This window comes from Acomys minous (assembly GCF_964271855.1).
Source record: "Acomys minous genome assembly, chromosome: 16".
Taxonomy (NCBI): domain Eukaryota; kingdom Metazoa; phylum Chordata; class Mammalia; order Rodentia; family Muridae; genus Acomys; species Acomys minous.
In genome coordinates this window covers 94,288,251-94,300,413 of record NC_140498.1, presented here as the reverse complement: position 1 = coordinate 94,300,413, position 12,163 = coordinate 94,288,251, and the positions used below count along the sequence as shown (strand labels likewise).

Here is a 12,163-nt window from a genome sequence, read left to right as displayed (position 1 = left end):
GCTGCAGCCTTGCCCAGGGGCTCCTGCAGGCACAGGCATCACAGCGTGGAGCCTGGATTCAGCTGGGGCGGGGGACACACGGGGCGCTGACAAGGACCAATGGCCGACCCCCTTGCCCCGATTTCTCAGTAGTCACTTCTCCACTGACCCCTGGCACCCCACAGTGTTGATTTTACTCTGAAGCCTTTGGTGGAGGTGATCCTGGCGGTTCATGTCACTGTGAACTCTCTCTTTTTATTCTTTGCTTATTCCTCTAATATGTGTTACACAAACAGTGCCAGCCCCTGCCCTGACTCAGTAGCTATTGACAGTTGATGGCTTCTTGGGGAGACTCTGGGGGGTTACCTGAGCTCCACTAGATGCCCACACCTGTGGGTGATGGCGGCATAAACCAGACTCTGGATTGTTTTAAAGAGACACAAATTGGGGCAACGAAGCTGAGGTAAATAGGATCAAATATGGCATGAAATTCTCAAGAATTGGTAAAGAAATGCTGTGTGTGGTTTATTTTTGTTTTGTTTTGTTTCATTTGTTTTGTTTTTTTATGCCGCAAGGCCATGTGTATAGCCCAGTTGTAGAGCACTTGGCTATCAGGCACAAGGCCATGGGTTCTATCTTCATACTAAACGATAATAATAATGAAAATATCAGAATTTATTCAGTCTGGACGTGTAATCCCAAAATTGGAAGGAAGTGGCAGAAAAATCAGGAACTCAAGTCTAGCCTTGGCTACATAATAAGTTTGGGGCAGCCTGAGCTACATAGCCCTTGATTCTTACAAAGAAGAAAAAAAAATGAGCAAATAATTTGGAACAGACCTGTAGCCTCTGCCTGGAACACACACTTGGGAGTCTTCTAGAGTCTGTGACACTGTGGTCATGTTTGCCTTGCTGCACTAGTGTGCAGAGAGCCTGGCACACCCTCTGCTTTGATCTCTGAGTGTTCTCACAGTGTGCTTGGGAAACCATAGTTACTCTCACGAGCCGTATAAACGGTGAGACTAGACTAGACTCCCACAGTAAGATGAGCGCAAACACGAAGGTCGGACCTCCAGTCAAAACTCTCTGGGCACCTGCCATGTTGTCACCGTGTGGTAAACAGCCCTGAAAGTCTTCTTGTGTAGGCTGTGGTGACCTCCAGCACTCTCATCCCTATGTGCCCTATGAACCCAGCTGACGCATGCCACGCCCTCTCTCCCCGCAGCAAGCAGCGGCATAACAAACTGTGGCGCCAGCAGCCTGCAGACGACGCTGCAGCAGAGCCCAGTGAGCTTTTGCCAGAGACGTTGGATGGTGCCCTGGACACCCGGCCACCGTGCTTGGATGATGCCACCCAGCCTGGGCTCCTGGGGAGCCAGGCCCCAGGAGGACCTGCTCTCCCCTGTTGCTTCCGAAGACTCTCAGACCCTCTCCTCCTCCCCTACCACGATGACATGGGTGGCCTGGTCCACTTAGAGGACCTTGAGAGAGATGCTCTGACGGAGGACACGGCTCAGCCAGTGGACCTGTGTAAGCTAGCTCAGCATCCCCAGGAAGGGACCAGGCCTTGTGAAAAGGATGTAAAGAGGAAACTGGAGTTTGGGAGCCCCAAAGCCCGAGGTGGCTCCTCACCTCGGAGTGAGGAGATGGAGAAGGACGGTGGCCCGAGAACAGGGAGGTGGAGGCGGGCCTCCACCCAGCTGGACAGACGGTTGCTAGACCAGGAAAACCTAAATAACAACAACAGCAAGAGGAGCTGCCCAGATGACTCTGAGGTAGGCAGGGGACTGTGGGGTGGGGGGGGGGACTGTGGGGGGAGGGGACTGTGGGGGGTCAGCATGCCATGACTCTGAGGTAGGCAGGGGACCATGGGGATGGGGCAGCATGTCGTGCCACCTCTACCCACCCCACAGAGCACCTTCCTTGCCAGCCCTGCCAGGCTGTAGTTTTTACTTCAGCCCACAAGGGTTTAATTTGGGGTTGGGGGGGGGAGGACTGCTACTACTTGACTACATAGCATGTGCCGGGCTAGTGGGTACGCCATGTATAGGAGACACCCCTATCTAGGGCGAGGATTCCTTAGGACTCATTTCATCACCCCAGCGTGTGCTCCTAGCGCATTTCACTGCACCCTTCACAGACCCCAACTCTTTCCACCTTGGGTGGCTTTGAAACAAATCCTAGAGGTGCCATTTCCTTCCCAAATGGTTCATTAGGTGACAGAGTGACCGTGCGGCTTAGCTTCACCAGGCATGCTGTCTTCCATCTCGTGTGTCCCTGGGTCCCTTACAGCCTCCATCCTTAAGGGATGATGTGCTGGGAGCCTTATTAGCTCCACCCTCAGGCTGGTCTGAAAGTCACTGGCCATGTGTTCTGCCACCCCCACCCCCCACCTTGCCCTGTCTTCCTGGTCACAGCACCTGGCAATGACCTCGAAACATGGCTGTCCTTGCAGAGGGCTGAGGGGGCTGCCTGCTCTTGGGCTCTGCCTTGCCAAAGGCCTGTCTGTGGCCAGGAGCTATGTCCCCTGGTCATCTCTGCCACTCCCCACAGGCAGTGAGGAGTCTCGGTGGGGACACTGAGATAGAAAGTTGGTCTGTAAATTAACTTTGTGCTACATACAATGCTAAGCCAAACCACAAAACAGAAAAACCACCTGACCACCTCAGCTTGTTCGTCTGCTGGCCTCTATGTAATGAAATATGTTCTGAGAGGAACTACATGTCTTTCCCCGCTGCCCACACTTCCCTCAGAGAAGACAGATGACATAAAATGCCTTTGTCTGGGACAGTGATGCTGTGGTTAGCTCACGGCCTGCCTGTGAGTCACTGGATGGTGACCCGAGGAGCAGCCTGGGTAGGTGCTCAGTGGACTTCGCACCAGGACCCACTGGAAGTGGACCAAGAGACAAGCAGCCATTAGTGTGCCTGACTCCTTTTACTAATTGTGGGGTGCTGGGCTGGTGTGGAGCCCCGCTCTGTGTTTTAGTCCCACATGTATTGGGGGGGCACAAACTTACTTGTGAGGGCAACAGAGGACAGAGCGTGACCCAGAGGCGTGGGGGATCATCCGTGCTCTGACGGAGAACAAGTGAGAGCCAGTGCTTTCCAGAGCTAAGGTCTGACAGAATTCTGGGGCGGGGGGGGGGGGGGGGGGGATGGACAGGAGCTGTGCATGCACATTGCAGTGGGTGGTGGTGAAAGATGCAGGCTGGAGGTGGCTGAGCCGCCCTGCCATGTTGGTGGGGCTGTGTGCAGTGTGCTGGGGACCGGCAGAGTGGTAGGTGACAGGTTAGGCTGGTGGTGAGAACACAGCCTGTGCACCCAAGACTGGAGCTTTTGGTCTTGGCTCGGGATCGCACTGGCTCACGGTACTCTGTCTCTTATAGCGCGATGCTGTGTTTGGACTCCTCAGTAAAGTGAAACCTTCCTACACATCCTGTGCTGACTGCATGTACCCCGCAGCCGGTGGGGCTCCCGAGGCCTTCACGGAACAACACGAGGACCCCAGTGCTCCTGCCATCTGCACCCAGCCAGCCTTTCTACCCGACGCCACGACTTCCGCAACAGCCCACACAAGCGGCAGGTCCCGAGGTCCAGAGAGACAGGCCCCTGGTCCGGTCACCCCTCCACTCCTACTTCCAGCAAGCCCGAGGAAGCCAGACGTCAGTGGCTCTGGAGCCGGGGCTGCCCCAGAACCACCAGCAAGCATTCTAGAACCTTCCAGAGAGACCTCAAAAGTCCTTCCAAAATCCGTCCCGTTGAAGAATTCTCACTGTGATAAGAGCGCTGCCAACGTAGACGTGGTGAGGGAAGACCTATCAGCTAAGAAAGATATGAAGCCAGCTAAGGAGCTGAGGCTGCTGTTCAGTGGCGAGGCGGAGAAGCCGAGCACCAACAGCTACCTGACGCAGCACCAGGAGTCCATCATCCAGCTGCAGAAGGCGGGCCTGGTCCGGAAGCACACCAAAGAGCTGGAGAGGCTGAAGGGCCTGCCTTCAGACCCCCCGGCCACCTGCAGGGACAGCGCCGCCAGCAGGCTGGAGGCCAGCATCCCTGAGGAGGCCCAGGAACCCGGACACCCAGCCCTGTGCGGCCAAGCGGTGGCAGAAGAGAAACCTCTGGAAGGAGCCTTGGTGAAGAGTCCTAGCGCTACCCTCCTCCGCCTAGATCACACCAGTAACTTCTCGAAAGACTTCCTGAAGACTGTGTGCTACACCCCCACCTCCTCCTCCATGAGCTCCAACCTGACCCGGAGCTCCAGCAGCGACAGCATCCACAGTGTCCGAGGGAAGCCTGGGCTGGTGAAGCAGCGGGCGCAGGAGATCGAGACGCGGCTCCGCCTGGCGGGCCTCACCGTATCCTCCCCTCTGAAGCGATCCCACTCCCTCGCCAAGCTGGGAAGTCTCAACCTCTCCACGGAGGACCTGTCCAGTGAGGCAGACACATCCACCATCGCCGACTCGCAGGATGCCAAGTGCGGCCACTCTTCCTTCTTGCCTGAACCCCAGGCTGCACTGAGGGACCCCGCTGCCACCTCCAAGCCATCAGGGAAATCTGCCCCAGAAAACTTGAAAAGCCTGTTGAGGGTGAACAAAAGCTGACCCGCTTCCAGCTCTGTGACACTGAGGCTTTCATACCGTCTTGACCACCCTCTTGATTTGTGTTAACAACTTCAGGAACCCAGGCTCTCCCCGCTCTTACCGAAGAGTAGGGGGAGGAACGGAAGTAACAGAGATGTGAAGGAGGGGCTAGGGCCTGGGCACCCTGGAAACTGTCAGGCGGAGGCGCAGCTTCTGATCCTCGTTCAGATATGCACACGGGCTGGGGTGTGTGTGTCGGTTGTTAAAAGTGCGTACCTGCTACACACCAAGCCCTAGGGCTGACCCCCAGCATCATTAGACCAGGCGTGGTTGTGCACACCGTAATCCCAACACTGGAGGCGGAGGCAAAAGGATTAGAAGTTCAAAGTCATCCAGAGTCACACAATGTGGTGTGTTTTGGACTAGCCTGGTGGAGAGGAGAAATAAAAATGTGCACATACAAAATAATTAATTTGCAACATGTAAGAAGAGTTGTGGTGGTGACGTCACCACCGCGGCCCACGTGCCCAGCTCGTTCCTGTCCTCGAGGGAGAATTCTCAGACAACACAAGTCCTACCTCTGTTCTCACTGTGCATTTTGTTTTTAAAATAGTAATGACCAAGGCTCGTTCTGACGAGCAGTGCTGTGTCTGAAAGGGTTTTTCCATGAGAATGGGGAGGGGGCGGGTTGCTTTGCTTGGTTTTTTTTTGGAGGGTGGGACCCTCAGAAGTGTCAAGACTTTGAACCCAACCATCCCAAGAACAAACAGCTAAGTGAAATCGCCAGAGGAAGGCACTGGGGGCAGTGGTTGTGTAGCCCTCCGTCCGGCGCCCGTGGTCTGCTGTGTGGTTTCCTCAGCTGCTGGCATCAGGCTTACATCACCCGTCACAGGGAAGGACCCTGGGCATCGCTGAGCCTCACCTGCTGCTAAGAAGGCCTCGTCCTGTTTGGGAGAGGTTGTGGGTCTAGGGTGTGGATCTCCTGCTGAGACACTGACTCCTGGGTTCCTTAGGTGCCATCTCCACGCCAGGGATACTTTGTTGTGGGTCCCTCCCCAGGAGCCACCCTGAGAGTAGTGAGTCTGTTGAAAAGCTTTCACAGATGTTTACAAGTGTCCCTTCCCGTGGGGAGATACTGCTTCCTGTCAGTAGAACACTGCTTCCTTTTCCCCAGCTCTCCCATGCGGTAGTGATGAGGCAAAGGAGGCTGACCACAGCACAAGTGTTAGCACAGGTTAGCTCACTGAAGCAGGAAGCCTGGGCTCTGGGCTCAAATCAGGCAGGGGCCTTGTCTGGTACCCACAAGGAAGAAAGGGCACCTGAGTATTTTGAAGAGACAAGCAGCGTGGCAAAAGGCCTTGAGTCGGTGTTTGGCAAAACCATGATGTGAGGCCCTGTGAGATGAGCTCTTTTGTTTTTGTTGTTGCTGTGGTAATGATTTGGGGGACTTTATGGATTTCACAGGATTTCTCTGTAGACCAGGCTGGCCTCGAACTCTAGAGATCCACCTGCCTCTGCCTCCGAAGTGCTGGTGTTAAAGGGTGGCTCCTTCCTCTTCCTCTTTTTTTCCCCCCTTCTTTTTGAGGTAGAATCTCGTTGTGTAGCCCAAGCTGGCCTCACACAGCAGTCCCTCCTGTCTCAGCCTCCCCGATGCTGAGGTTACAGGTATACTCTGTAAGTGTTTGACACCCCAGGCGTGGTTGTTTGTCAGGAGTAGTGGCACAGGCGTGTGGGCAGCCTGGGCCACAGAGTGAGACTCTACCTCAGAAATAGTAAGCAACCTTGTCGGAGACCATGTTACCTGCTGGAGGCATCTGCTTTGGGCCCTCAGTGGAAGGTTCCTGACTGATGGCCCTGCAGGGAGACTTGAGATGTGTCTGAAGGCCTCCATTGCTCCTTGCATACCACAGGCCGAATCCTTTGCTCTCCCACACTCCAGACTTGCCAGCTGCCCCTTTATCTCCTGCGCAGATGGGGCCCTTGTGGGGGTGCGCGCAGCTCCTTCCTGCAGTTGGCTGGCGCAGCCAGACAGCTCAGTGAGACCACAAAGCCTTCAAGGATCAGCCGTGTTCTGGAAGGCTGTGGATTGGGGTCATCCTACACTGGGGTCCCCAAAGCAGCCCTCCTCATGATCACCCAGAACGCTTCCAGGAATCAGGCTTGTCCTCGTGTCATTAGTGCACGGTCTTTGTGAACCTTTGTCTCACAACTTTTCTCCCTGGCATGATTTTTTTTTAACACCTATATATTATTTTATAGGGATTTGTTTTTCCACTAGTGTCAATGGCAATCACCTTAAGAAGTGATTACGCACTTATTCCTGAAACCCTGTGGGTTTCCTCCACTCTTCCCTCAGCCAAGGAAACCAAAAAAAAAAAAAAAAGAAAGAAAGAAAGAAAGAAAAAGCCAAATTTAATATATGTCGCCAAGTTTGGTCTCACATGGTCCATCAATTTTTGTGTCAAAATAGTCCCTTACATTTGGCAATGATAGGCTTTTAATGAGTTTTTAATCCCATCTGTGAGAGTGATAGGATCTTTTTTTTGTTTTGTTTTGTTCCGAGACAGGGTTTCTCTATGTAGTCCTGGCTGTCCTGGACTCACTTTGTAGACCAGGCTGGCCTCGAACTCACAGAAATCCACCTGCCTCTGCCTCCCAAGTGCTGGGATTACAGGCGTGTGCCACCACACCCGGCTTCATTCCATCCCCCTTTACCCCAGTGATAGGATCTTGAGAAACATAATTTGTCCTGTTCTGTTCAGGACAGGAGGGTGGACGGAAGCTGGTCTGTGGCTTCTGGCAAACCAACGCCTCTTTTAGAAGCAGGGGGATCTCAGCCAACAGGATGCAAACAGCAGGGGCTCACTGCACCCCTGCCTTGATGGTTCCCATCCGTCCTCTGGGCTTGGATCTCTCTGTAAACACAGTGAGTTGCTGTTTAAGAGTCCCATGAAATTATCCTGCTCCACTAAGGCTCCCTTCAGCAGTGACAGCTCCCATATTGTCTCATGAAGAGAGTTCCAGCCAGCAGGGTGGCCCACGTTTTTAACCTCAGCATTTGTGATGCAGGGGCTGGCAGGTCACTGAGTCCAGGGCTCCGTAGACCCTGACGTACACACACACACACACACACACACACACACACACACACACACACACACACACACACACACACACCCTGATGTATACACAACACAAACATGGCCATTTTTGTTTGTGGGCTGCTCCATGCCTGGCTAATGCTGAGAAGAAGCAGAGGCACAGGGATCTTTGCCGGGGGAGCCGCCGATGTTGGTGGCCGCCACTCTCACTGGATGTCTTTGCCCAGCCTGACGCCCTGGGAACTCAGTGGCTCTCCTTGGTTCCACTCACCTGCATGCAGCCTCCCCAAAGCCGGAGCACAGAAGGTTTCTAAATGTAGGGGGGATGATGGGGGTGGGGAGTCAGGATGCCCAATTGAGTGAACTAAAAGCAAAGTGTCACACACACACACACACACACACACACACACACACACACACACACACACACACACTCTCACACACTCTCCCTTGTACTCAGTGAGAGTGAAGATCCCACCAAGCACACACAGCTTCTCCCGGTGGCTCAGCCATGCAGATTTCTCACCGACACCCAGAGAACTGCGCTGTTCAGCCCACTCTGCTCCCCTCACTCCACAGCTTGCTCTAGCGGAAGATTAGGCCCAGCAGCCTCTGCCTCAGAAAAGCTGCAGGATGGAGCCAGGTCTGGAGGGGTTAGACACTGGCAGCCACCCTGGGAGGCTTGCAGATCTGGTCCTGAGCAAGAAGAAACAGATCACAAGAAACATCAGCCGGGACACCCTAAGGGGGTCACTTCCTGGTGACTGGTGGTGTCAGAATTCATTTCACTGACCACTATGGGTTGGATGACACATAGCAGGGCTCACCAGAAACACATAACAACCCCATCAGGGTAACCACCGTACCTGTGGCACGAACACCGAAGCTTGGTTTCATCTGGTGGCCAGCATGGCTCAGAATCACCTGACCTGGTCCCCCATCCAAGAGTTCCTGCTGACCATAATGACCAGAGGAAGGTCACTGATAGTCCCCTATCCAAAGCCCCTGGTTTCTGCTAACCTTGAGGTATGAGAGTCCACTCTGCATCCATGTGTGTGCATATGCCTTGTGTATGCATTGTATGTATATATACATACATATAAGTATATCCTACTCAATCAAACCTGGTGTGAGCTGTCTTGTCGTCACGCTGTCCTCTAGCTATGCAGTGACATCACCTGGACCCATCTACAGTGATGCTGCCAGGGGCTCTCTGGAGAAGGGGGAGCGCCTTTTACTGTAGACCCCACAGCCCCTCCTTCATCTCTGTCTCAGACAGGAGCCCTTACTGTGCAGCCTCTGCTGCCCTGGCCGTTGGCCTCGCCGCATGAGAAGATGGCTACTTCCTCCTCTACACTGTAATTATTATTTTTTTTTTACAAGTGAGTGCCTTAATAATCGTTTACAAATACTATGTATTTACGCACAACTGTTCAGCCCCCATCTTTTGCGCTGGGTCTGGTCCTGGCGGTTATTAGGACTTGAGTTTGTCCCCTTTCCCCTGTCCTCTTGCCTTTATTCTGCTGTGCAGTTGACATTGTGGCTCCTGACTGCTCCACAGAACCCACTAGAAACGGCATTGTTGAGTCCCTGCAGGCCAGGCTGGCATCAGCGAACACCTCGGCCTATGTGAGCCAATGAAGGGTATGGCTTGGTTTGCCAGGCAGCGGAGGGCTGGCACAGGCCAGGTGCTCCCTGAACCTCCCCAGAGCCCCTCCCAGTTTCCCTCTGGCTTAAAGAGGTTTGTCATCACCTAGTTTCCTTTCACACCTCCCTCCTGCCCATGTCCTGAGCTCCTTGCAGCAAGTTACGGGTACAGCTCACCCTAGGGGAGCTGCACCAGACTGAATTATTCACCTTTCAGAGGCTGCTGCTGGGTCCTCTCATGCCGTGTTACAACTTTGATGGTTTTTTGTTTTACTTCTTGTTTTTTATATTATATATTTAAAAAGGCGGTATCTTTTGTACTGTGAACTTGCAGTAGAAGAGGCATAGTGCACTTTTTTTTTTTACTTCTATTGGTGTGTATTGTGTATATAGTCTGTGTGCTTCTTGTGATGAAAATAAACATTTCCTTTATAAATGCCATGTGAGTGCCTGTGTGTACTGAAGGGCTCTCTGCCTCTAGCCCTTGCCAAGGCGTCCAATGTGTTCTTCCCCTATCATTATTGCCACCCTTTTTTTTTTTTGTTTTTCAGACAGGGTTTCTCTGTGTAGCCTTGGCTGTCCTGGACTCACTATGTAGACCAGGCTGGACTCGAACTCACAGCGATTCACCTGCCTCTACCTCCCAAGTGCTGGGATTAAAGGAGTGCACCACCACCGCCTGGAGTCCCTCTCCCCCCTTTTTTAAAAAAAGATTTATTGGACCTACTAAGTTTGAGGTTCTTCCTCGACCTAGAGAAGCAGTGCTAGCCATCCCAAAGCTCCCAGTTTTGTCACCTGTGGCTGTGATTGGACAAGTAGAAAAGCAAGCCGGTGTGGTGGCACACACCTTTATTCCCGGTGCTCTGGAGGCAGAGACAGTTGGATCAAGGTGAGTTCGAGGCCAGCCTAGTCTACAAAGCAAGTCCAGGACAGCCAAGGTGACACAGAGAAACCCTGTCTCCAAAAACCAAAACAAAACAATTCCCCAGCACCACTACCTGCACAACAAACACAAACAAACAAACAAAAAATACCCACGTAAAGCTGAGCCCTCAGCTCATGATGGCAGAGGCCTCTCCTGGGTCATGTGATCTCTGGCTTTGGGGGCCCATGGCAAGGCAAAACAGCTCTCTGGAAATCGTTGAAACTGCAGGGAACGACCAGAGTGCTCCCCTGTATACGCCTGAAGGACGCATCCCCTGTGACCCAGGGTTCTACCACTGAAGCTCACCGCCTAAAGTTAGCATCAGCCGTGAGACCTTTCCCCACATGGTCCTAGCTGTGCAATCTAGAAGAGCCAAGGAGACTCCTTTCTTCTGGGTGTTGGCTGCAGTGTCACCCCAGCCTCCCAAACCAATGGCGTATGCCGGACCCACCGGATTTGCTGTGTCCGTGGGTGGGGCACCAAGTCCGGTACCCACAGATACTGAGGTTCTTTCACGGCTCATCTCAATTTAGCTGTCAGTCATCTGGACTGAGTGATACCTGGATAAACTCACACGTGAGCCGGAAGTAACTGGGAATAATGTAATGGGAAATCTAAGCAAAAGGTTAGCCAGAGCCGGGCGGTGGTGGCGCACGCCTTTAATCCCAGCACTCAGGAGGCAGAGGCAGGCGGATCTCTGTGAGTTCGAGGTCAGCCTGGTCTACCAAGCGAGTCCAGGACAGTCAAGGCTACACAGAGAAACCCTGTCTCAAACTTAAAACAAAACAAAACAAAACAAAACAAACAAACAAACAAGCAAACCTCAAAAGGTTAACTAGGCGCATTGACTCTTGCCTATACCCCAGGACCAGGAATTGAATGTTATCCTTGCCTACTTAGCAAGTCTGAAGCCAGCATGGGGTGTGTGAGTCCTTGTCAAAAAAAAAAAAAAAAAATGGCCAGAGCTGGTAGGCATGGAGACTCACACCTGTAACTCCAGCAGCTGGGAGCCTGAAGCAGGTGGAGATTCTGGCCAGCCTGGGCTACAGAGTGAGACTCAAGTTAAGGCCGGACATAGAGCTCAGTGGCGGAGTGTGCACAAGGCCCTCAATTCCATCCCCAGACTGAAAAAGAAGGAAGGTAGAGAGGGGGAGGGGAGAGCAGAGGGGGAGGGGGAGGGGGAGAGGGGGAGGGGGATGAAAAGGTCAGTAGTACAAACCAGACAGTGGAATCAAACTGTAAGGCCGCCCTCTGTAAAATATGGATTTTGTTTTGTTTTGTTTTGTTTTAAGATTTTAAAATTGTATGTTATGTGTATTTCACTCACATGTGTGTCTGCGCCACGTGCATCTGGTGTCTGAGGAGATGAACCAGCAGTAGTGCATCTCCTGAGCCACCACGTGAGTGCTGGGAGCCTAACCCCTGTCCCCACCCCCACAAGAACAAGCGCTCCAGCCCCCTCAGATGAGGGTTTTTTTTTAAAGATTTATTTATTTATTTATTATGTATATAAGCACTCTATCTGCATGCCAGAAGAGGGCATCAGACCCCAGTATAGATGGCTATGAGCCACCATGTGGGTGCTGGGAATTGAACTCAGGACCTTTGGAAGAGCAGCCAGTATCTCTTAACCGCTGAGCCATCTCTCCAGCCCCCTCAAATGAATTTTTAAACAGGTGGATTCTTCGGTCCAAGTGCTCCTTTGGAAGTCAGGCCGACCTGGGCTCACACCTCTTTGCTCTCCAGCCACAAATCAATCTAGGGCGGCAGTTATTGATCTGTGCGGCTTGTATATCCAATACCCTGCAATCCGATATTTACGTTACGATTCATAGCAGTAGTAAAGTTAACAGTTGTGAAGTAGCAATGAAATAATTTAATGGGTGGGGGTGGGGGTGGGGTCACCACAGCAGGAGGAGCTGTAATAAAG

General features: G+C 52.8%; 1 protein-coding gene across 3 annotated transcripts in view; it reads left to right on the top strand.

Annotated features, from left to right (window-relative positions):
* Positions 1 to 9,749, top strand: part of SSH1 (slingshot protein phosphatase 1) — a 55,264-nt gene extending 45,515 nt beyond the window's left edge. For 2 of the 3 annotated variants that reach the window (XM_084761403.1, XM_084761404.1), the window contains 2 exons: positions 1,204 to 1,753; positions 3,367 to 9,749. In XM_084761403.1, the coding sequence (XP_084617529.1) occupies positions 1,204 to 1,753; positions 3,367 to 4,581 (1,765 nt within the window). In that variant the 3' untranslated portion in view covers positions 4,582 to 9,749. The remainder of the gene's footprint in view (positions 1 to 1,203; positions 1,754 to 3,366) is intronic. The other variant, XR_014775363.1, reaches the window with a different exon arrangement.
* Positions 9,750 to 12,163: the final 2,414 nt, after the last annotated feature.